At 34.7% G+C, this 23504-nt stretch overlaps 1 protein-coding gene across 4 annotated transcripts in view; it reads right to left on the bottom strand.

Annotated features, from left to right (window-relative positions):
* Positions 1-4285: 4285 nt before the first annotated feature.
* LOC124357492 overlaps positions 4286-23504 on the bottom strand; it is a 46504-nt gene continuing 27285 nt past the window's right edge. For all 4 annotated transcript variants that reach the window (XM_046809338.1, XM_046809336.1, XM_046809337.1 and 1 more), the window contains 3 exons: positions 9259-9381; positions 7928-8070; positions 4286-5127 (listed from right to left, as the gene is read on the bottom strand). In XM_046809338.1, the coding sequence (XP_046665294.1) occupies positions 5059-5127; positions 7928-8070; positions 9259-9381 (335 nt within the window). In that variant the 3' untranslated portion in view covers positions 4286-5058. The remainder of the gene's footprint in view (positions 5128-7927; positions 8071-9258; positions 9382-23504) is intronic.

The following is a 23504-nucleotide window of genomic DNA, read 5'->3' as shown; positions in this document are numbered from 1 at the left end:
TAGAAAATTTTGCCATGAACACAGAAATATACAATGCTGTAAGTTTTTTAGCGATTCATAATATTTACGTATACAGAGGAAAGTCAAAATAATGATTATCTTTTATGAAAAACATAAAACAATAATTACATGCAATATTTCTAACAATTAGTATCTATATAACAATGAAATGAAGCGAAAACAAAGACAAAATAGTCCATAAACAGCGAAACTCACACGTTCTTATCTAAGCAACAACAAACACACTTTTCTGGAAACAACAGCTGATGACAATGATGTAGACTAATATTTGGTACAGAGTATGAGAAATCAAAAGACCACTAAACATACAGAAAAACTCATGGGCTTTCGAACGGTATAAGTTAAAATACGGTTTGATCGGTATTAGCACTGGCAAAAAGAGTTTAAAGGTGAATGTTTATCATCAAAATTTTTGATGACGTTTAGTGAAAGTCTGAGCCATCAAAAATATTGATGACACCTGAAGGGTTAAAACTACGAAACAAACTAAATAAGAAACAAAGGGTACCTTATGATACTATATTCTCAATACAGCACTGACATTAGCCATTAACCTTATCAAAATAAACTTAGGACCGATGATTTGGCCATAAATGGATCCGTGCAGAATGTTGCACTTATGCGTGATCAGCATATGGCGAGGAACCTAGATGACGCACTTATGTGTCATCCTTATTGAACATATTAATTCTGGAAAAGAATGTAAAAACCTAAATTACTTACAACATTTCTAACAAACAACAATGATTTTTATAGAATTTTGTCCATTTACATTTTGAATGCATAGACCCTACAGACTTCAGACGACAGCTAGCCTAAATGTGTTAAAGATGTTTTCTTTACATAATTAATTAGAACAGCTGGATACTTCGTATCAAAGTAATTAATTACTTTATTAAATAAATTGAGTTAATGTAACAGTTAATTGGCAACAGAAATTAAGAAGCAATAAGTAATACAAAAAAATGAAGAACTAGTTTCAACCTCTTTAAGAAAATGAACATTTCAGTAATTTTTTTATTCATACTTTTCAAAAAAGTGATTACTATTTTAGGAAGAGTGTACTGAAGATGATGAAGGTTAAAATAGGGAAAATGTACTTAATGTTTTCTAGTAGATGTAGATGTTTTCTAAATACATTATTATTGGTGTGTGTGTGTGTGTGTGTGTATGTATATATATTTATTTATTTATTCATATAAAATTATTTAATCCTATTCACAATAACATTGTCTATAATATAACATTATTTAATAATAATCTGATTAAAAAATTAAAAAATATATTCTACTTTGTCTTTTTTATTTTTGTTTTAATTTGTTGTTTACTGTTAGATTACTACAAGAACAAAAACTTATTTCAGTATAGGAATAAAAAATTTTCTGTTTCTTACTATATTTTCCATTTGAGTACAAAATTTGATATCAATTGGTTAGAGAACAATGATAAAAACAGAAATATATTCAAATTCAAATCGTGTTTATTGCCGTAGACTTATGCAAGCATTGTCCCATGTATGATGGCTCGTCTTGTATTATAACGGTGAACATTTTCTCCTCAGTTGTAATCCTGTTGGTATGTGTAGATAATCACAGTGTGTATGTATTAACAGATCACTGTTAGGATACCCAAAGTTTTGAAAGATTCTCTGCAACCCTCTGTTGGTGTGAGATGTGCAAGTGTTCTGATAGCTTTCTTTTGCAGGATTAAAATTCTGTCCAAGTTTTGCTTGGTTGCACTGCCCCATACTGACAATCCGTATCTGATGTGAGATTCCACAAGTGGATAGTAGGCTGTTTTTGCCATATCTAGCCCTCCAACCCACATCAGTCTTCTCACCACAAAAATGCCTGACCCTATCTTCTTACTTAGGTTATTAGTGTGGTTGGTCCACGATAGATCTGATTCTATAGTGATTCCCAGTAGTTTGGTTTCACTTTCAACCCGGAGATCAGGAATTTCTGGGATCTCATCTTGTTGTTGACTAAAGTTGATGCAGATTGTTTTTTGTGGGTTTATTGCCAGGTCATTTTGGAGACAATACTGAAGAGTTTTATTTGTTGATGAGATGATCAGTGACTGAAGAATGATCTTGTGGGGTTTTTGTATGATGTGTCATCTGCATACATTATTGTCTCTGCATTGGTATCATTTATGAAACATGGGAAGTCATTTGTAAATAGGACAAAGAGAAAGGGTCCCAGGACTGAGCCCTGTGGCACTCCTCTTGATGATGGTCAAGCACTGGATCTGAAGGAGGTTTTTTTCCATTGGCTGTATTTTGTATTTCTACAAACTGTTTGCGCCCTTCAAGATAGCTTGCTATCCAGTCCCCTGATTTCCCTGTTTCCAGCTTAATCAAAATTTGGTCATGTCCGAGGCAGTCAAACGCATTGCTGTAGTCAACAAAGACGGCAGCTACGAATTTGTTGTCTTCTAGTTTATCTGTGATTAACTCAACCAGGCTTACAAGTGCATTAACTGTGGACATACCTTTCAGGAAGCCGTGCTGGTGTTTTGATAACAGATCTTGTTTTTCAAGATGTTCAATCATTCTTCTTATTGCATCATTCTTCATTCTAAAATTGCTGGTCTGAAGACACAGCTGGTTAGAAGTGTACGAAAGCTGTTACATGATGATAAAGATATAGATAACGTACACAAACTTATGTTACCAACATGAGCGGTTTAAATATTTGTAGAAAGCGCATAGAAGATCTGTTTAGCATAGAGAATCATGATTTTACTATGTTTTGTGACAAACATTCTTTTAAATTAGGCTAATAGCCTGTTTATCTTTTGAAGCATAAATAGTGCGGGGTAAGTATAGCCCACATCCAATGAGCTTCTTTGGATATAAATAGCCTACTCATCCTGAAAAAGTTAAGAAATGCCAATGAAAATGTTCCATAAAAAATATTGTACTCAAAGTTTCAATACAGAAATATTTGGTGGTCAGTAGTCGATCTTGCATATTCCCTGCTACAACATTTGTCACTGTCAAGTTCAAGTAGTCAGTTTGTGCTGAGCTACAGTCACATAAACAGGGCCACCTCTACTGATTCTTCCACCAAATGTGAGTCAAGGAGTTTTATTCATTCCAGCACAAGGGAATAGTGCAGCAGAATTCCGTTGCAGAATGTGCCAAGTTTATAGAGAAAACATTATGAATTATGGTGTTGTACGTGAGTGATGTAGAAAGTCAAAGATGTTAACTGACACCCACAAAAATTGCTGAATAGCTTCAGCTATGACATTTCTCGATTTAATCCTTGAATTTGACAATAGGCCACCTTTAAACATTTTACGCAATTTTGTACCAAGTTGAATTTTACAGAAAGAAATGTAGCCAGACAATGAAAAATTGTGTATTTAAACTACCCGAAGTATATCTTTTCTTTGTTAACACACTATGAATGTAAATAAATTGGATTGTAGATAACATACAAATAGCATATACACTTTTTGGGTTCAATATTTGATGACAAAACAATGTCAAGGGAATAAAGAAATATTTCTTTAAAAAAAAAAACAATTTGGGGAGGTTGTAATGCTAATATTTCCTCTTTAAACATTAGCTTTTATAACATTAAAAATGTAAAGTTTGTAATAAATTAATGTTAGGTACTGCAAACTAAAACAGCATTTCATTAATTCAAGGTTAAAGAATACAACATAAAGTTTTCATCATTATGGAAAAAACAATTATGTAAATTAACATGGTTCTCATTTTAGTATAACAATGAAAAAAGATCTTGATAAAATAATGTCAATGCATTGGTTTTGGCACCCTATAGTGTGAGAGATCTGTACTACTTTATAATTAAACATGGAAATATATTTTTGGTTGTATTGTAAGTAAGCTTTCACCAAATTAATAATATAGTCTTTGGCTTATATTTATGAGTGAAACAATGTTTTTACTACTAATAGTACTCACTGAGATAATTTAATTTTTCTACTAGTTGCTCACACAATGTTTATATAAATTTATCAACTACAGGAGAAAGTGGCATAATACTTTCACCATTTCTTTGTAACAATTTATATAATATACATATTCTTTGTAATATTTTGGTTCATGTAACAATTTTCAGGGAATAATTTGTACAATACTCCAAGCACGCTCAATCCCTTGTAGAACCTGAACTAGTACGAGTTATTAAAAATTGGAGGTAGTAGGTGTTTATAAATAATTTATAAACACCCACATAGAGACTGGCATACCTAGCCGATAGACTAGTGATAAGGGAAGAGGAAATAATAATTCCGTAAAGACATTTATTTTAAGTTTTAAGTTTAATATTACAATTAAACAGAACTAAACAACTAATACACATTATTATTATCTAATACAAATTTAGTGTTGTAAAGAAATGCTAATTTTAATGAGTGACAGGGATAAAAATATTAGAGACTTACAAAATAATCAGGTTTAACACTTATTGAACATTGTTTTAAAGTTTTCTAATAAATAATGAACTGGTAACATCAATATATTTTTATATTGTTTTGAAAGTTTTCTATTAATCTAACATTACTGTCTAACATCAATGTTATTTTTGTAAAGTTATTTTCTGATAACTTAATATATGAGATGCCTATATGTGAGATTAGATTACAGAGATGTTTATCATACAGTATCACATACATACTTCAATTAAACACAGCAAATAAGTTAACTTACATAAACCACAAAGCCTTATGTAATTTTTTGCTTAAAACTTAGTACTAGTAAGATTAAATCTTAATATACATTTGACAGGTACAGAATTAATAATTATTGCTACTACACTTATATCTGACAAAGTATTATCATTTCACAACTATAACTCTGTAAACAAAAACAGTTTAAAACAATAAAATTATATGTTTAACATAAAAGATGAATTATTCACCAAAAATTGAATGATTTTAATACCCTCCTTCAAATGATCTAAAGTACACTTTTTTATTTTAAAAATAAAAATCTAGTAGGTAAAATTTGTTTTCCAACTTTCTTTGTTGTGATGCCCCTGATACTTCTTCCTCCCATTTTTAGAGTTTTTGGAATGAAATCAAGTAGACGTCTTCAGGGGAGGCACATATGATCATGGGTTTGTTTTCCTAAAATAAATCATAAAAATACATCATAGAATTAAGAAGTAAAACCTCATTTCTATTACTAAGCAAATTCCATAATTGTTAAATAAACAAAAATGGGTAGCCTAAATCAATATAATACAATAAATTGATTTTAACATAAATAAAACATCTTTATTTAGAACTTCAACTTAAAATGGTTTAGCTATAAATAGATGTAGTCAACACCTTCACTGCTGGTTTATATTGAATAACACTGATCAGAGCCCTCAGCTCTGTGACATAAGGCATCTACCAGTTTCAACGTGTTAAGGACCATGGTGTGAATTTCAATTTTAAACTCTCATCTTTTGATGATTTCATAACAATTTAAGGCTCCATTCTCTATTGTGGATTGATTTTCATCCAAACCAAACAATTTGATTTATAAGACTTTTGAGACTGTTGTATTTGTACTACATCTTGGTTCAAAGCCATATTTTGGTCATATGAAAAAATATTCTTAGTTTTTGAAAGAGCTCATGATTTGTTTTATGGAACTTTTTACAATATTTTGGATAACAAAACTAGAACTTAAACAGAGCGGTACTTTATAGATTTGTCCCCTCTCTTATATATAGGCTTTACTTCTGCAAACAAGTTGGGAATTAAACCATCCTTCATGCTTAAGGTCTAAAAAATATAACGGGTTACTTTCTTCATTACATATACAGGAATACACTCTCAGCCTGCAGTTTAGTTTTTTAATTATTTTAATTGTTTTAGTATATAATTCACTTGATAAATCATGATTAAAAGAAAATATATTATTATTTAATCCATCTTAACAGTCATTTCTTAACAAAACACTTAGCATCGGTCTTCCTTGAACCTACATTTATAAATTTTTCAGTATCCAAAAAAACTTATTAAAGAATTTGACCATGTGGATGGTATGTTTATTTTGGTATGATAGATGTTGTCCTCACTATTTTATTCTATTGCACATTAGTTGGTATATATGCATTAATGATGCTTTTTGCTTTGTAATTATTGAGATTTACTTGTTTTGTAACATTTTAAACGTCCACTTGAAACAATTCAAACATATTCTGTATTTAAAAGAGAGGTTTATGAGTGGTTGAGTGTCCTGGGATCTTATAGAATGGAACAATAAATGTAATGAAACTTACCAACCACACTAAAGTTACACTAACAACATCACACCTCTTTCACATAAACTAGCACTGTACACTTACTTCCCCACAGACTGTTACTGATAAGACTGGGATAAGAAATGACTATAAGTATATTACTACTGGGCTTAGTTTTACTTCACATTGGAGCAACCATACACATTTGGGTTATGTTTTATTTTCGTCACCTCTTCGTGAGGAAAACATTTTTACAGGCAGCAGAATCACTTTCACAGCTATAACACACATACTAACTTTTTACAATATCCAATTCTTAGAACTGAACAATTTGAGAAAATCCCCCAATATGCTGGTATAAGGCTATATAACAAGCTGTCTGAGCTTGTAGATAAATAATTAATTTTACTCTGTCGACGAATATTTCCAAAACATGTAATTTCTCTATCAGTCATGTCACCTCAGAAGAAGTGGGTGCTAGCTCTAACAACAGTAAGGGAGTTCTACCCACACCAACAGCCATCTTCTACTGTAAACTAGACCTATCGATCAACCCTTCTATTCCCATATCACCACATTTCCAGTTAGTGTGTGCTGCTTTATAGGGTTGCACAGATATAATACTTCAGTTTTTGCTGTACCCAGGGTAGGTTCAACTAGAAAGAAGTAAAATGTTAGATTCTGGAGGATGTTTAATGTTACCAACAAGTTCTACAAAACTTGGCCGATCCATATGTATTAACATTTTTTTCAATAAATAAATCTCAAGTACCAAACACCTTCACTGTGGTACAAGTCCTGTACATACAGGACAGCAAGGTAAGTCATTAATATATTAATTAAGGATTTTGCACTATAATGTACTACAATAATGGCTTCACTATTTTTTATTTTTTATAGGATACCATATTTTTCAATATTTAAATAAGACAGGGTGTTTTTATAAAGGGTAATTAATATTTGTATTATTTACACATCAATGATACTGTTATATCAGCATGTGAAACATTCATTTCCCCAACTACTGCAAGCATTGTTAAATTTCGGATTAAAAAAGAAATAGTCATAAAGAAATTAAAGCATTACATACCAATGTATTTTATTAATTTTGGTTGCCACAAACTAGTTTTAAACTCTTCATTATGAAAAAAGGAAATAAATTGGTTTAAATTATCATATTACATATTTCATCATTACAACATCGATTAAAGTAAGTGCATTTAAGTTTAAAATGATCAATATCAAGAACAATTTAAATGATGCGGATTTATATTACACAAGAGCATTTTCTTAAAGTTTACTTACATGTTTGTTTGTCACGGTAGTTGTAACCTTTTGGGATTTACTAAATAAATAATAATATAAAACATTAAAAATACATTAGTTTTTTACATTTTATGGCTGGTAATATGAATGAAAAGAAACTTACTTAAAACTTTTATTTTAAAATTTCTGTACAGTGGGTATGGGTGAATACTTTATAATTTTACGTTAGTTAATTTACTAATTATACTTGAATTATAAAACTGTGATCTTATTGTTCAACATTAGTCAAAATTCTGATTATACTGTAAAAGTTTACAATTCTCTACAAAACACTATAACATTATTAATACACATTTTTAAATGTGCTTTTGTCAAATGTTAATATGGCTAGAACAGTGATATATACAATCATAAGTTCAACTTACAGTGTGGCGAGATGGTTCAACTACTGCTATTTCGACAATCTTACATCCAACTTCAATCAAACTATTAAAGGCAGGGTCAGGCTCGGCTACGATCCACTCACTCTCTCTCTCTAGGTCTTTGACCCTGTATATCATCAACTGCCCTGTAATAATAAGAAATATATAATTAGTATTTCAAATTGGAATGTTAATTTCCTGAAATGAAAAAAACATAATCCAAAGGCAAGTGTCTTACACACCTTATATAAAAAAATAACACCCCTTATACTGATGACAGATGACAAATTGTTGCAGAATTTTACAGATTAGTGTCCTTACATAAACCTAGATTATACTGCTGTCTACTGCTGATTAGATGAGACTATACAAAAGGATGGCATACTATCTTAACATTATCCCATATCATCACAACCTTTATTCTATCAAGCTGATATGGGCTGATATTAAAGGTCATGACACCTTCAGAAACACAAACTGCAGTTTTTTCCCAAGTTAAAAAAAGTGTTTAAGAGAAAATATACAGTATGGGGATTATTGACTACTGCAGTCTTCATTGTTAACATTTGTTCCATTTAAAAATAAATACAACTGACTCACAACTGATCAGTCATTATTCTGTTTCTGTTCACCTCACATTGTAGCTCATATATTTTTATTCAATTTTGGATTTTTAATAACATTATCACTGAATACTTCACAACTCACAGACCATCCATTTATACAACAGCTAAAGTAATTTAGTACAGTCTATAAGAATGTATCCTTCAACACTGTAAAAATACTGTGCGACGATGCTTTGATATCAGTCATTAGCCAAGTTGGCGGCTCAGGTCCACTCAGAAAGAAAACTTTAGTTTATTTCTGGATAGTTCTCGTAGAATATAAAGTAATATCTATGACCAACCAATCTACAAATTCTTGAATTTAATCTGGATTACAATAATAACGGTTTATACTTGATGCAAGAAACTTCATGGAATTAAACCCCATCAATTTAAATATAATATTAATTTTCTAGTAAGGTTTACTCAATACTACAGTATAATTTATTTATAACTATTATTTCTATCATTTGTTGCTATACAACATTCAGCCAGAAAATTTCAGAGCAACAACACATGTTTGCATTTCATGACATATGTTCTCGTAGAATATTACATACTCAAAGGTACTATTCAATTGTAGTGATATAATGTGGAATTAATCTATTCAAACAATTGTAATAAGTTACCATGGTAATGTCTCTGTTATATTCACTTTAGTGCAGCAGTTCGTTAGAGCTCCTTTAACTTGTGAAGTAGTATAATAGAACAAGTCACTAGTAACCTTACCTCTGTCAGTGCCCAGGAATAGATATGTGGAGTAGTATAGGACTGCAGTAATACAGCCCATTTTTATTGAAGGTATTATTCTAAACATGTCTCTCTCTGTTTGGAAAAACAGAATTCGGCTATCTAAAACAAAATAAAGTTAGTATACAGGGTGTATCAAAAAGAATCAACCGATTTAATAAAATCATAACTATTCTGTTTGTTGAGCTAAATGCTAAATGCGCCAACAACGTAATGTTAAAAAGAGTATCTTTTAAAGTTTTACATGGTTCCCGCTAGGTAGCAGCAGCGTGCTTGAGTGAACGCCTACTTCATTCCTAGTGAAAATGGCGTCTGCACCACAAAAAGCGTTTTGTGTTCTACGTTTTTCGCAGTGTGAGTCTGTAATAACTTTTCAGCGTAACTTTCTTAATGAGTATGGTGTTGATCCTCCTACATCACAGAGCATTAGACGATGGTATGCACAATTTCAAGAAACAGGTTGTCTGTGTGCAAATCACCAGGCCTTCCCAGAGTGTCCGATGAAGACGTGGAGCGCGTCCGCCATTGTCAAGAATCAAGAAATCTTTATTGTCTTTACTTGACAATGCAATGGACAACGTCACTTTTTATTATATCTAAAAGGCTACCTAATCCTATCACACCTTTAAAACCCCATAATACAAGTGTAATGATTAGACTGTAAGTCAAAGTAAATTTTATATGAACATGTGAATAACGCCACAATTTAGTCATTAAAAAGAAAATAAAAGTAAAAATGGTATTAGCAGCATCTCGTTAAATATATATAACATATCTAAAACATTATATACAGAATAAATTAAATAGTAAATAAAACAATAAATATATAACAATAAAACAATAAAAAGTAACAATAAATAGATAAAAATGCAACAAATTAAAATTAACAATGAAATAGATTTAACAACAATAAATAAATAACAAGAGATAACTATCAACAAAATCATAACTATTAAAAAATTAACGTACTAATATCACAGGTTAAGTAGTCATTTAAAGAATAAAATGTGTTATCAACAAGCCAATTACTCACAACATTTTTAAATCTATTAATAGACACATGCCATGCTTTTTCAGGAAGTTTATTAAAAAGTTTAATCTTCATATAAATAAAAGTGCCTTTGGTTTTCTCCAATCGAACATTCATCTGTTCAAGCATATATTTTTTTCTTGTACAGTAGGAGTGTATTTCTTGTCTACTAATAAAACTATCTAATTGTTCCTTGATACTAAGTAAAGTACAATAAATATACAGGGATAGAAGGGTCATAATTCTAAATTTTTTAAAAAGTGGGACACAAGAAACTCTATTGCCAACATTTGCAATAATTCTAATTACTTTCTTTTGCCAAATGAAAGCAGTTTTAGCACCAGTACTGTTTCCCCAAAGTGTTACACCATACCTGAGCTGGGAATGGAAAAAGGCATAATATGCTGTGACCAACATTTCAGTACTGATATTATACTTTAGTTTCCTGATAAGGTATGTAACCCTAGCTAATTTTTTACAAAGAAAACTTACATGTGCATCCCAATTTAATTGATTATCCAAGTATATTCCTAATAGCTTAATAGGTTCTGTGTATTTACTATCAAGGACACAATTTCCATCAAGAGTAAAAATTAAATTTTCTGTTTTGCTATTATTTACTACCAAAAGGTTGGCTTTAAACCACTTAATAGCTTCAGTCATTGCCTGCTCCTGTTCTAAAATTAAAGTTTCCAGATGTTTATTGCTATTTAAAATAGTTGTATCATCTGCATATAGAACAGACCTACAAGGCATATTAAATGAAAAATCATTTATTGCTACTACAAAAAGAAAAGGACCGAGTACTGAGCCTTGTGGTACTCCTAGTAAAACATTTTGGAAACAAGATACATCTTTATTTTGTGAAACCATCTGGCTTCTATTTTGTAAATATGATGAAAATAAACGTAATTCATTATTTTTTATGCCATAAAAATGTAGCTTTTTTAAAAGCAGGTCATGAGGAATGCAGTCAAAAGCCTTACTTAAGTCAATTAAGGTAGTAGATGTCATTATTTTGTTTTCAAAATTCAGAATAACCTGTTCTGTTACAGTTTCAACCGCTTTTACTGTGTTTAAACGTGGGAGAAAACCAAATTGGTCCGAACAAAAAAGATTATTTACAACAAAAAAGTTATACAATTGTTCTTTGATACAAAACTCAAATATTTTACTAAGAATAGGAACTAATGAGATTGGTCGATAGCTAGAGGGGTTAGTCCTATCTCCTTTTTTAAAAATTGGCACTACTTTTGTTATTTTTAAAGCTTGAGGAAATGTTCCTTGGTCTAGCATCTTATTAAATAAATAAGTAACTGGCTCTAATATTATGTCAATGATGTCTTTCATAATTGCATTGGAAAAACCATAATAATCCTCACTTTTTTAGGTACTCAACCTAGATGTACAATATAAAACATCATTTCTTTCAATATTTTTCCATTTAAAATCATTTTTTAATACACCCTTATTTCTTATGTAATTTTCTAAATATTCAAGAGCAAGGTTATTGTCATTCTGCTGGTCAGAAGTATTAATTATATTAGAAGGTGAAAGTGTAAAGAAGTTATTAAAAGTCCTAGAATCAATAAAAGTTTCATGATTTTTTTCTTCAACCTTTTTTTCTGTATTAATTATTTTCCAAGCAGCTTTACATTTATTTTTTGAATTGGTAATATATTTCTCATTAAATAATTTTTTCTGTCTTTTAATTTCAGATCTATACAGATTTTTTGCTCTGGTGTACACATTTTTACATTGTAGTTCATGAACTGTACCCTTACTGTTTTTAAGCTTATCATACAATGCAACTACTATTTTCCTAATATTTTCCAATTCTTTTGTATACCATTTACTACTTAACCTATTAGTATTGTCACTATTGCCTAATTTAATCTCTTTAAAAGGACAGCACACATTAAAAGTGCTTGTCAAGACAAAGTTAAAATAATCAAATGCTGCATCTACATTAGTAAAACGTTGTAGCTGTGACCAGTCTACATGAGTCAAGTTTTCCCTAAAATTTTGAATAGCGTATGGCGTTAATGTTCTAATGGTTTTAATTGAAATACCTTTTTTTATACCTGAGTTTGGAGCACCAATAGTGTGAAAATTTGCATAAACTGCTGCGTGATCTGATAAATGAGGTTCAATAACATTACAGGTTACAGTACCTTTTTTTACATTAGTAACTATATTATCAAGGCATGCCTCACCCCTGGTGCTTTCTAGATTTAAGCAATGCATGTTATGGGAACGCAATAAATTGAAAAAAGAATCTACCTCAACATTACTTTTTTTTATATTGATATTAAAATCACCTGATACGATCAACTTCACATTAGAATATTTTTTATTAATATAACCAAGTAACTCATCAAAAAAACTTATGAAATCATTTATGGGAGAATTTGGTGTTCGATAAATTGTTATAAGGATAGCATTCAAACTAACTAAAAATATACCTGAAACCTCAAAAACGAAATCTACACATAAATGTTCTAATTCAATAGTTTTATATATTATATCTCTTTTAACATATATACTACAACCCCCTCTTCTAAGGGGAGGCTTCCGGCAATAAACACTACCTACACAAAAACCTGCTGGCACATATAACAAAGACTCTTCTGGACAAAGCCAGTGTTCATTTATAGTTAAAACATGTATATTTAACTTATTTGACCATAGATTTAATTCTTCTAATTTATTTCTTATGCATTGAATATTTAAGTGATAAACAATGAGGCATGAGTCCTTAGATTCTGGTGAGCTTCTACTTGTGCACTGTAGTTTTTTCCAGTTGGTAGGCAGTTCCCTGTCACATCACATGTACCTGGAGGAGGAGGTTGCACATCTCGTAGGCCCAGCCTGTGGTCAGGGTCCTTCTTGGCAGTAATGGCTTTTGCTACTACTCCAGCTAACCACTTCTTTCCCCAAAAATTTAAGTGGAGACCTTGACGGGTGTGTAAAGCTCTCTCTGCTTTACTAGATTTCACTAGTGTAACATTGGAGTACTTGCCACTAAGCTCTTCGAGGCGCTTATTTGTCTTTGCAACTTCTTTGTTGACACACGCAGCCCTCAGAAATCTGTTCGCCGCGCTGCTTGACAGCTCAACATGCCTCCTATGTCCGTCTGGCGTGTGTTGCGTCGACGATTATGCATGAAAGGATACAGACCAGATACTGCAAGCTCTCCGTGAGGGTGATAAAGAACGATGCGTGGAGTTTTGTAACTTTGTTCTTGATAAAATTATGGACGATGAACATTTTGCATCACGCATAGTGTTTAGCGACGAGGCAACATTTCATTTAAATGGAAAGGTAAACCGCCATAACGTTAGAATATGGGGCACAGAAAAACCACTTGAAATTGTGCAACATGAGAGAGACTCTCCAAAATTTAATGTGTTTTGAGTGGTTTCACGGGAAAAGGTGTACGGTCCATTTTTCTTTGCTGAGAACACTGTTACAGGAATAACATATCTCGATATGCTTGAAAATTATCTTTTCCCCCAATTGGAGACTGATTCGAACGACTTCATTTACCAACAGGACCGCACTGGACAAAATGATGCATCCTTACATTTCTGGCCTCCAAGGTCACCAGACCTTACTGTATGTGATTTGTTCTTGTGAGGTTTCATCAAATACTCTGTATATGTGCCTCCGCTACCAACAACAATGGATGAGCTGAGAAATCGCATTACAACAGCAGTGGAACTCAGGACATGCTCGCTGCAGTGTGGGATGAATTTGAATACCGCATAGACATATGCTGTGTATCTAAAGGTGGACATATTGAACACCTTTGAAAAGGTATGAAAAAAAACTTTTTGAGTTTCCCTTTCAGCCAAAAAAATTAGTAATTGTATATGTTTACTACTGTTCGAAATATAGACATGCCAAATTGGATTATTGTTTTTGATACACCCTGTATAATTACTGTGGTAATGAAAAATATTTAACCACACATAAGATCTACAAATTAATTACATGAAAAGCTGTAGACAATGGACATATTCTTTATTGACATATTCAGTTGAGAATAGTACATTGTGTCATATAGTACATATCTTGCTTCTAATTAAATTAAATTATTTAAGAATCCATTTTCTGAATAGAATGGTCTTTCTTGTAGCCAGTTGGTCAGTGTATTTTTAAGACGTTTTTATGGTTCTTTTCTTAGAGGTTCTGGAATTTTATTGAAGTAGAGAGCTCCTTTGTATGACGGCTTCTTTTCAGAGAGACTCAGGTGGTGGACTGGAAGTGTAAAGTTTAAAGCATTACAAGTGTGATGCTGGTGGAAGTCTCTGTTTCTGGTTTGTCCTGAGTTGACAGTATGCAGGATCACTTCTTGAATGTAGAGGTTTACTATGGTGAGGATCTTCAGTTGTTTGAATGCTTCACGGCAGCTATCTTGAAACTGGAGTCCTGCTACGCATCTTATTGCTCGCTTTTGCTGTTTGAGGACTCTCTCCATGTTGCATTTGGTGGCACCTCCACACAGCTATGCCGTATCTGAGATGTGACTCAAACAATGAAAAGTAAGCAATTTTAGCTGAGTCTTTGCTGCTGATTTGTTTTATTCTACATATTACATATTTGCTGGTGCTTAATTTTTTACAAAGCTGTTCGATGTGTGGTTTCCAGGTTAAGTGTTCATCAATCAGTATACCAAGGTGTTTTGTTTGATTTTTTGGTTCTAGGTTGTGGGTTGGAAAATTTGTGTTTCTTGTGTTTTGTAGAAAAATTTATTTGGACGGTTTTACTATTGTTTAATACCAAATTGTTTGAGTGGCAGTACTGTTTAGTTGTGTTTAAAGTGGTGATTAGGTTTCCAGAAAGTTCTTGACTACTTTTGTTGGCTATTGTAATGACAGTGTCATCTGCATACATAACTGTGACAGAGGTGTCCCAAGTAATTGGGCAGATCGTTAGTGAGAAGCAGGAATAAGAATGGTTCCAGTACCGATCCTTGTGGCACTCCTAGCTGTAAATTACTAACTTGTGATTGGGCTTTTTGTAATAAGTTGTTCTTGGTGTAGTGAATTTCTACTAACTGTTTCCTGTCATTTAGGTAACTCCAGAACCAGTCTGCCGCCTTTCCTCTTATGCCCAAGTTCTTTAGTCTTTTAATGAGTACTTTGTGGTTTAGACAGTCAAATGCTTTTGTAAAATCAAGGATTAGACTCAATGCAGCCTTCTTCTACAATAATGATCTATGACATGTTCTACAAGTTGTATTAGGGCTGTGGCTGTGGATCGACCTTTTATAAATCCATGTTGATTATTAGTTAAGAGGTTATTGTGTTCAAGGTGTTCCATTAATCTTTTCAAAACAACTTTTTCAATGATTTTTTAAAATGTAAATATTAGTGAAATGGGCCTGTAGCTGCTCATGTCAGTGGTGGGCCTTTTTTATATTTTGGGTATACTTTAGCTATTTTTAGTTTGGTAGGAAAAATTCCCTGTTGTAGTGATCTGTTTACAGTGTGTGTAAGGGGACCGGATAGTTCTTTTTTACAGGTTTTAGCTAATTTTGATGAGATTTCGTCTGTGCCAGAAGAGATTTTTGGTTTTAAAGAATCTATTACCTTCTCTATTTCATTTATTGTTATCTGTTTAAATTAGAAAGAATTGTTTATAAGTAGTGGTGGTGGTGGATCCTGTTGTGTGGGGTTTGTAATATCTAGCCCTTTCCGCTCGGAGCGGTAATGTTAGAATGTCCACAGAGATAGGATGGACAGCAGTGTTGGCCACCGCCATTTCCTCTAGCGCGCGCATTTATTTTTAGAGTTGCTGTCCACAGAGATCGGATGGTCAGCTGTCATGTCCGTTGAATAATCCTACTAGCGCTCGGATGGACAGCAGCATTGACCACAAGTTTTAAACTCTTTTTTTTTATTCTGACGTATTTTTTTTATAATACAACGCATTAAGATCAATCAGCTGTTTCATTACAAAGCTTGGAAATTAATCATCTGGTCAATATTGCATTCTAGGCTTTCATTTTAGCGCGCTTTTAACCACATTGTCACTAGTGAGTTAACCTACACGCATTATTAGAACGGATTGTTTATTATGCTTTTTTTCTTTTTTTTTTTCTTCCCTTGGGGCGGCCTACTGCCATGCACTTAAGCCTCAAGGGCTTTTTACGCACCCCGGAAACACACCATGAGGTGCACAAACCACCACATGCATGAGGTGTGGTGAGGGTGAGGTGGTGGTGTGGACCAGTCTACAACTTCAGCAGTTCAACAAACCGCCGAAAACAACCTATCAAGTCCTCCTGGGAAAATTCACCACCCCTGTCCAAAGCTACCAAAGATGGCATACTGCTCTCTTGCTATTGCAGGGCAATCAAAGAGCAGGTGCTCAGCAGTCTCCTCCTGCTCATTACACCTTCCACAGAGCGAATCCTCCTGAAGGATGCCAACTCTGTGAAGATGCTTCCTCAGGTGACCATGCCCCGTAATGAGACCAATGACCTTAGAAGACATTGATCTGTTTAATGAGAGAAGGTCCGAAGCCACCTTGGAGGAAGGTGACTGTAATACCATTCTACTCACTCTCAAACCCGGATGCAACCTCCACCTCCTCCCATGCTCCGCGCGAATCCATTTCGAGACAACCCTAGAGGATTCACACCTTGGAACACCGCAGAACGGTTGAGGACCCGTAATAATTGTCGCTGAGCCTTGGTTGGCCAGGGCATCAGCTCTTTCGTTCCCAAGAATCCCCTCATGACCAGGAACCCAACAAACGGTAACATTGTTGATTCTGGCAAGGAGGAAACGGCCTGATAGCAATCTCAAACCAGTTTGGATTTGATCACGCAAGAATCCAGCGCCATCAGCGCTGCCTGACTGTCCGTGAAAATGTAAATCTTCTTGCCCCTATATCGCAGACGAAGATTCTCAGGAGCACATTCCATAATAGCTGCGACCTCCGCTTGAAAGACTTTCGGACACGGACCCATAGGAACCACCAGCTCCCTACATGGTCTCACTCCCAGAATTCCAGCGCCTGTGCCGCTTTTTGTTTTGGAGCCGTCTGTGTACCATTCGAGCTCCGCTGGTGGAAGAGGTTTCTTCCCCTCTGACCAATCATCCCTTGAGGGTAAAATAATCCTAAAGGGTTTGTCAAAGGAAAATTTTTGTGGCATCTGATCAGAGATCATGTGCAAGACATCCTCCTGTATCAGAGTGCTAATTCTGCAGTGCCCACTGCTGCAGCCCGACCAGAGTCCCATCTGCTGAAGACAGTAGGCACTCCTCCTTGCCATAGCTCGAATGACAATGTCCAGGGGGGCGAGATTAAGACAACAGTCCAGAGCCGCGCCTGGCGCACTAGGAAAAGCCCCAGTGATAGCAAGGCAAGCCATCCTTTGGATACCCGCCAGACAAGCTACCACCGTCTTGGCCTCCGTTTTGGCCACCATACGACAGCTCCGTACATTAGTGCAGGTCTGACCACGGAAACATAAAGCCAGTACAAGAGCCTCGGCTTCAGTCCCCAGGGCCCACCTATCACACGTCTGCATTGCATTAGAGACCACTTACCCCTGGCAATGACCCTTTCTAGACGAGGTCCCCAGTTTAGAACCCTATCTAGGATCACGCCCAGATACTTGATCTCAGACTTCAGCCAGCTCAACGAGTGAGCCTTTAAATAGAAAGGGACCAATGCCCTCCATCTGTTGCCTCCTGGTAAAGGCAACCACGGCAGCCTTGGTGGGGTTGACGGTGAGGCCAACCTTATCACACCAATTTCCCACCATGTTCAGAACAGCATTGGTCAGTTCCGTGATTGTTGTGTTGAACTTGCCACTCACAAGAATCACAATATCATCTGCGTCCCTTGTGCAAAGACACCGCTGCTATTCAAAGAATTTAGCAGGTCATCCACAACCAGGTTCCACAGAAGAGGAGAGAGGACGCCGCCTTGCGGACAGCCCCTCGTAGCCTTCGTACTAACACTTACCCCCATGAGGGTTGTAACAACAACCCTGTCCGTGAGCAAGGCCCCTATCCAGTCACACACCTGACCATCAACACCACGTCTTGAGACCGCATTGATAATCGCCTGAGTGGCTGTATTGTCAAAGGCACCTTCAATGTCTAAAAAGACTCCTATGGCTACCTCTTTTGCCGCCAGCGTCTTCTCAATCCTGCATACCAATTGATGCAGGGCCGAGTCGCATGACCTTCCTGGAGTGTAGGCATGCTGATTAGGATGCAAAGGTCGCTCCAAAAGAGCTCCCTCCCAAACAAACCTGGCAACCATTTTCTCCATGGTTTTGAGAAGGAAGGAGGACAGGCATATCGGCCTGAGAGACTTCGGCCGAAATCCTACTGAAGATAACAATACAGTGCGCCAGACTCCACTGCAAATGGGTGGCACGACCCGCATGTCTCCCCTCACTGTCGGGTGGTTGTTCACCCTCATGAACAATACAGTCCGGGAAGTGTGTTCCCATCATAACTTTTAGAACTCCTTCCGGTTCAGTAATGTAAACACCTTGATCGTCCTTGAGACTACCAAGTGGCGAGATGGGATTCTTTGCTAATAGCTTTTGTAGCCTTGCACAGCCCTGCACACTGTCAATATCGGTGCAGAGCTTCTTCCAGGCTAACCTCTTAGCCGTACGTACCTTGCGGTTGTACAGTGCAAGAGCCTCATGGTAGGTGTCCCAAGTGCCCCAAGTTTTGGCTCTCCTGAATAGAGCCCTGACCCTCTTCCTCAAAGAGGCCAGTTCAGAGCTCCACCAGGCTACCTTTGATCTATTTTTATTGATAACCGGGCAGCTGAGATTGAAGGAGCCGACAATCGCAGAGGTAAGACCGTCGGCAGATTCGTCAAGCTGCGCCGCGCTGTGAATCCGTTTCCCATTAGTGGAATCAGAATCCAGCTGTGCCCTGAGGTTTTCCTTGTATGATACCCAGTTTGTTCCTCGGATTCCTATACTGAACTTTTTCCAGTATCTGTTCACCGATCTTAAAACAGATGTGAGCATGATCAGAGAGGGAAGGCTCATCAGACACATGCCAGCCATGCATCCGACCAGCCATACCCTCCGACATCATGGTCACATCTAAAAAAAAAAAAAAATTATTATGCTTAGTATTGTGCAATTTTATTAAATATTAGTGTAAATGAAGTATTGTAGATATCAGTGTAAATATAACTGTAAATAAAAGTGTAAATATATCAGAATTAATACCTGGTTTTACTGGTATTATTATTAATTACTGCTAATAGTGCTTGTTGGCGATGTAAGGAACACAAATAAAAAAGGAAGACCATCCCAATTGCAAGACATTTCCCGACTAAATGGGAAACTTCATCTACCATATCCTCTTGAAGGTACAAAAGTGAAGGATTGCGCTGTGTGTAGCAGCAGAGCACAAGGCAGCACCAGGAAAAGAGTGTTTTATTGCAAAACTTGTGAAAATGAGCCCGGTCTTCACATCTGTGTTTGTTTTGAAAAGTACCATTCATCTCAGATATTTCAACAACAAGATGACAACTAGCCTGCAGTTAAATTTGTATTCGGAACAATAATAAGCACTTAAATTTTATTTTTTATCATGTTATAATTATTTACTCATTGTAACTCATGTTAGTTTATAGAAATATAACATTTCCATTGTAATACTTTTTGACTACATTATTATTTACCTTTGGACCTTTAAATCCATTTAACTTTTTAAAAGGCACAGTATCAATGACGCGCTGAAAATAAATCCGAGCTGGTGGGGACGCAACAATGACATGGCTGCTGTGTGCACGCAGGCGCCATAGTGGACACCACCGCTGCCCATCCGATCTGAGTGGACAGTACACGCTAAAATAATACGAGCTTATGAGAAGCCATATTTGGTCAGCACTGCTGCCCATCCGAGCGGAAAGGTTAAGTGATTGTTTTGGAGGGTTGTATGTGCTACGGAGGAGAAATAGTTGTTAAGGCAATTTGCTATTTCTATGGGGTCATGTATTATTTTACCCTCTTTGTGGAAATAAATGTGATTGTTTGAATTGAATGTCTGGCTGTCTTTTCATTATTTATTATCTGCCAGAGGGCCTTAGGTTTGTTTTCTGCATTGCTTATATGTGCTGCTGTAGATTCTTTTCTGAGGGTTTTAAGCTTCATCTCATAACCCTTTTTTCTGTTTGCTGTCTGTTTTGTTCACAGTGAGTCCAGTGCATTTTTCTCTTTCTAAGGCTTGAATGTACCTTTAAGTCTTGTACACTCGTTGTCCCAGATCTGGTTCTTATAGCATTTATTCTTAAATGTTTTCAAAGGGCAGGAGCTGTCAAGAGCTGTTTGGACGATAATATGAAATATATTAAAGGCTTTATCTGTGTTTTCTGTTTGATAGACAGTGTCCCTTTATTGTCTAGCTAGGGTTGATTTGAACCTTCCATTGAGTTGCTGTTGAAAATTCTCTTCTTTGTTTTTGTTTCTGTAAAGCTATTTTTTTGTTTTTTAATAGTGGCTAATTGTCCTGTGTGATCTGAAAGGCCGTTCGAGATAACTGAAGTTTTTATTAGATTTGGGCTTATGTTTGTGCAGATCCAGTCTATTGATTTTGATGTTTCATGTGTAATTCTTGTGGGAGGGAGTTGTATCCTTATAATTTTAAATGAAGTGAGAAGTTCCTCTAGTTGAGTTTTTTCACTGCTTGCTTGTAAATTGTCAACATTTATGTCTCCCATGATTACTATTTGTCTATATGTGTTAAGGTCTTTGTCTAATTCTTCTGTCAGGATGTCAATAGCTTGTTCTAGTTTTGCACTCAGTGGTTTATAAACTCCTAGCACATTTATTGTTTCCTTCTTTTTGAGTTTGATTTCAAAAAGGACTGTCCCACAGATAAGTTCTGTATCTTCTTTACTAGTTTCAATCATCTTTATACAGTTTTCAAGGCCTTGTTTAGCATAACCTACTACACCTCCTTTGATTTGTTTTATTTTTTTTTGAAAAGCCTCCAACAAGAGAATAGCCTTCTATGCTTGTCTTCTCTAAATTTTCTTGTGAAAGTCCATGTTCCATTTATATTAAAAAATCTGGTAAACTGTCGCTCAGGAAATGATTTAACCTGTCAATTTTGTTTGATAGCCAGTTAATTTTTTGATGAAGAAGTGTAAATTTGTTGAGCTTAATATTTAGATTTTTTGATGTGGATGTTGTTATGGTTGCTCTTTTCCCTTCAAGAGAACTTCTAAAAAAGAATTATTGTTCTGTGTTTCTTCAGAGTTCTCAGAATATGAAATCGTTGTGATTGTTTTAGGGCAAGTGCTATTTGAATTAGATGAACAATGTAAAACTTCTTGTCTTGTAGTTTTCTCAGTTAGCTTCTCAGTGTGTTTGTTATAAAAGTCTGCCATACTTTCACCAGGACCAAGTTTAGTGGCTGTGATGGGAGGTGACATTGTCACTTTGAGTTTTTCCTTACGGGGTTCAGACTGTTGTAAAAACATTTCCAACTTTTATTTTTTTGAGTGTCTTGATTTCTTCTGTTTCTTGGTGGGATAGGTTTATTGGCGTATGTCTTATTGGGTTAAAAGGAGGGTCAATGGTACAAGCGGCTCGATAATTTAATGCTTGAAGTGGGACACTAAAAACATTGTTTTTGACACACTAAACAAAATGTCTTGTGTCATCGATCTGATGTCAATGTGACTCATAAAAAATGCTCAAAACATATTGTGAAGCCAATGATGAAATTAGTTAACCTATCTTTTCAACCAGGAGCCTTTACCTCTCTTCTAAAAGTTGCAAAAGTGAATCTAATTTATAAGAAAGAAAATCCTTACTTGGAAAAAAATCAGCCTATCTCTATTTTTCCTCAACTGAGCAAAATATTCAAAACACGGTTTTTGTCAAGAATGCTAAGTTTTTAGAGCAAATACAACCAGCTTTCAGGTAATATGATTTTGAAAGGAAAATATTGCTTGGTTATATAATTATCATGAAAAACTAGAATTATCCAACAATTATAAACTATAATATTCAAAAGATTTAATGTTTAAATTACATATGTATATTTCTAAAACAGATTCCAGAAAAATGTAGAAAATAAAACTTTGTACAAATTTCAAGGTAATCACACAAAACTTTAGAATTTGTGTATTTATATAAAAATCCCTTGATTAAGAGAATGTTAAATATTATTTGTCTACAACTTGAAGTAAAGAATCCAAGGCCTCACTCAGGATCAAAATTAAGTTTTGATCTTTCAGATTGTAATATGTTAGCACGGAAAAGGTGAATAAAACAACAATTTTAAGAAAATTCACCACATTCACGAGTTTCAAAATCACAGAATACTTTGCAATCATGACTAAACCTATGATGAAAATTGGTTTAGTAACCACACAGTACAATTGATGATGCTGAGATTTCTAATGCTCTTGTATTTATCATACCATTTGGTCTCACAGAGTATTGATAGGTTAGAAGCCGAATTCCTGTGGGCTGGCTACTCAGGAAAGAGAATATTGTATCTTTAACCCTTTCCACTTGGATTTTTTTCACCAGTCTGCCCCCTCAGCTCGTATTTATTTTAGCATATTTCAGTAAAAACCCATTTTTAGCAAACTGAAACTCAATAAAGTACATACATTATTATATTGTATAATAATTTTATTTTATTTCTAATTTTTAGTATAGAGATATAAAATTTGATACTTAAACTAATAAGTTTTATATTTTAGCACGGTATGGTATCGTTCAAAACACTCTGCAGGATGAATACCAGGATGTTTTGAACAGGTTTTACAATAGTAAAGTGTTTCCTTTTTTCCTCCTGGCACCTTTCTATTGCTACAAACAGCACAGTCAGTCTTTAATTTTTTTTTTTTTTTTTTTTTTTTTTTTTTTTTTTTTTTTTTTTTTTTTTTTTTTTTTTTTTGGATGAGCTGCAAGAAAGTGAGGGTGCTTGTTGAGCCTTTCTTCTTTTTCTACTGATGAAGGACGACCCCGCTTCAAACTCATAGGGTTACGGACATGGCCTACAAGTTCAGTAATGAGGATTTCTCTGAAATTCCTGTGTTGAATTCTTTTTTCCATGGTTTTGTTTATTCATGTTGAACATTCTGTAATTCAGCAATAACTTCTGAATCAGAAATAAAAGATGTACTTGGTAATATCGAGTCACTAATGCGAACGCGTCTGAAAATTGGTTAG

Source organism: Homalodisca vitripennis, chromosome 3, assembly GCF_021130785.1.
Source record: "Homalodisca vitripennis isolate AUS2020 chromosome 3, UT_GWSS_2.1, whole genome shotgun sequence".
Classification (NCBI taxonomy): Eukaryota; Metazoa; Arthropoda; class Insecta; order Hemiptera; family Cicadellidae; genus Homalodisca; species Homalodisca vitripennis.
Note: the sequence above shows the minus strand (reverse complement) of the source record. Positions and strands in the feature narration are given on the sequence as shown.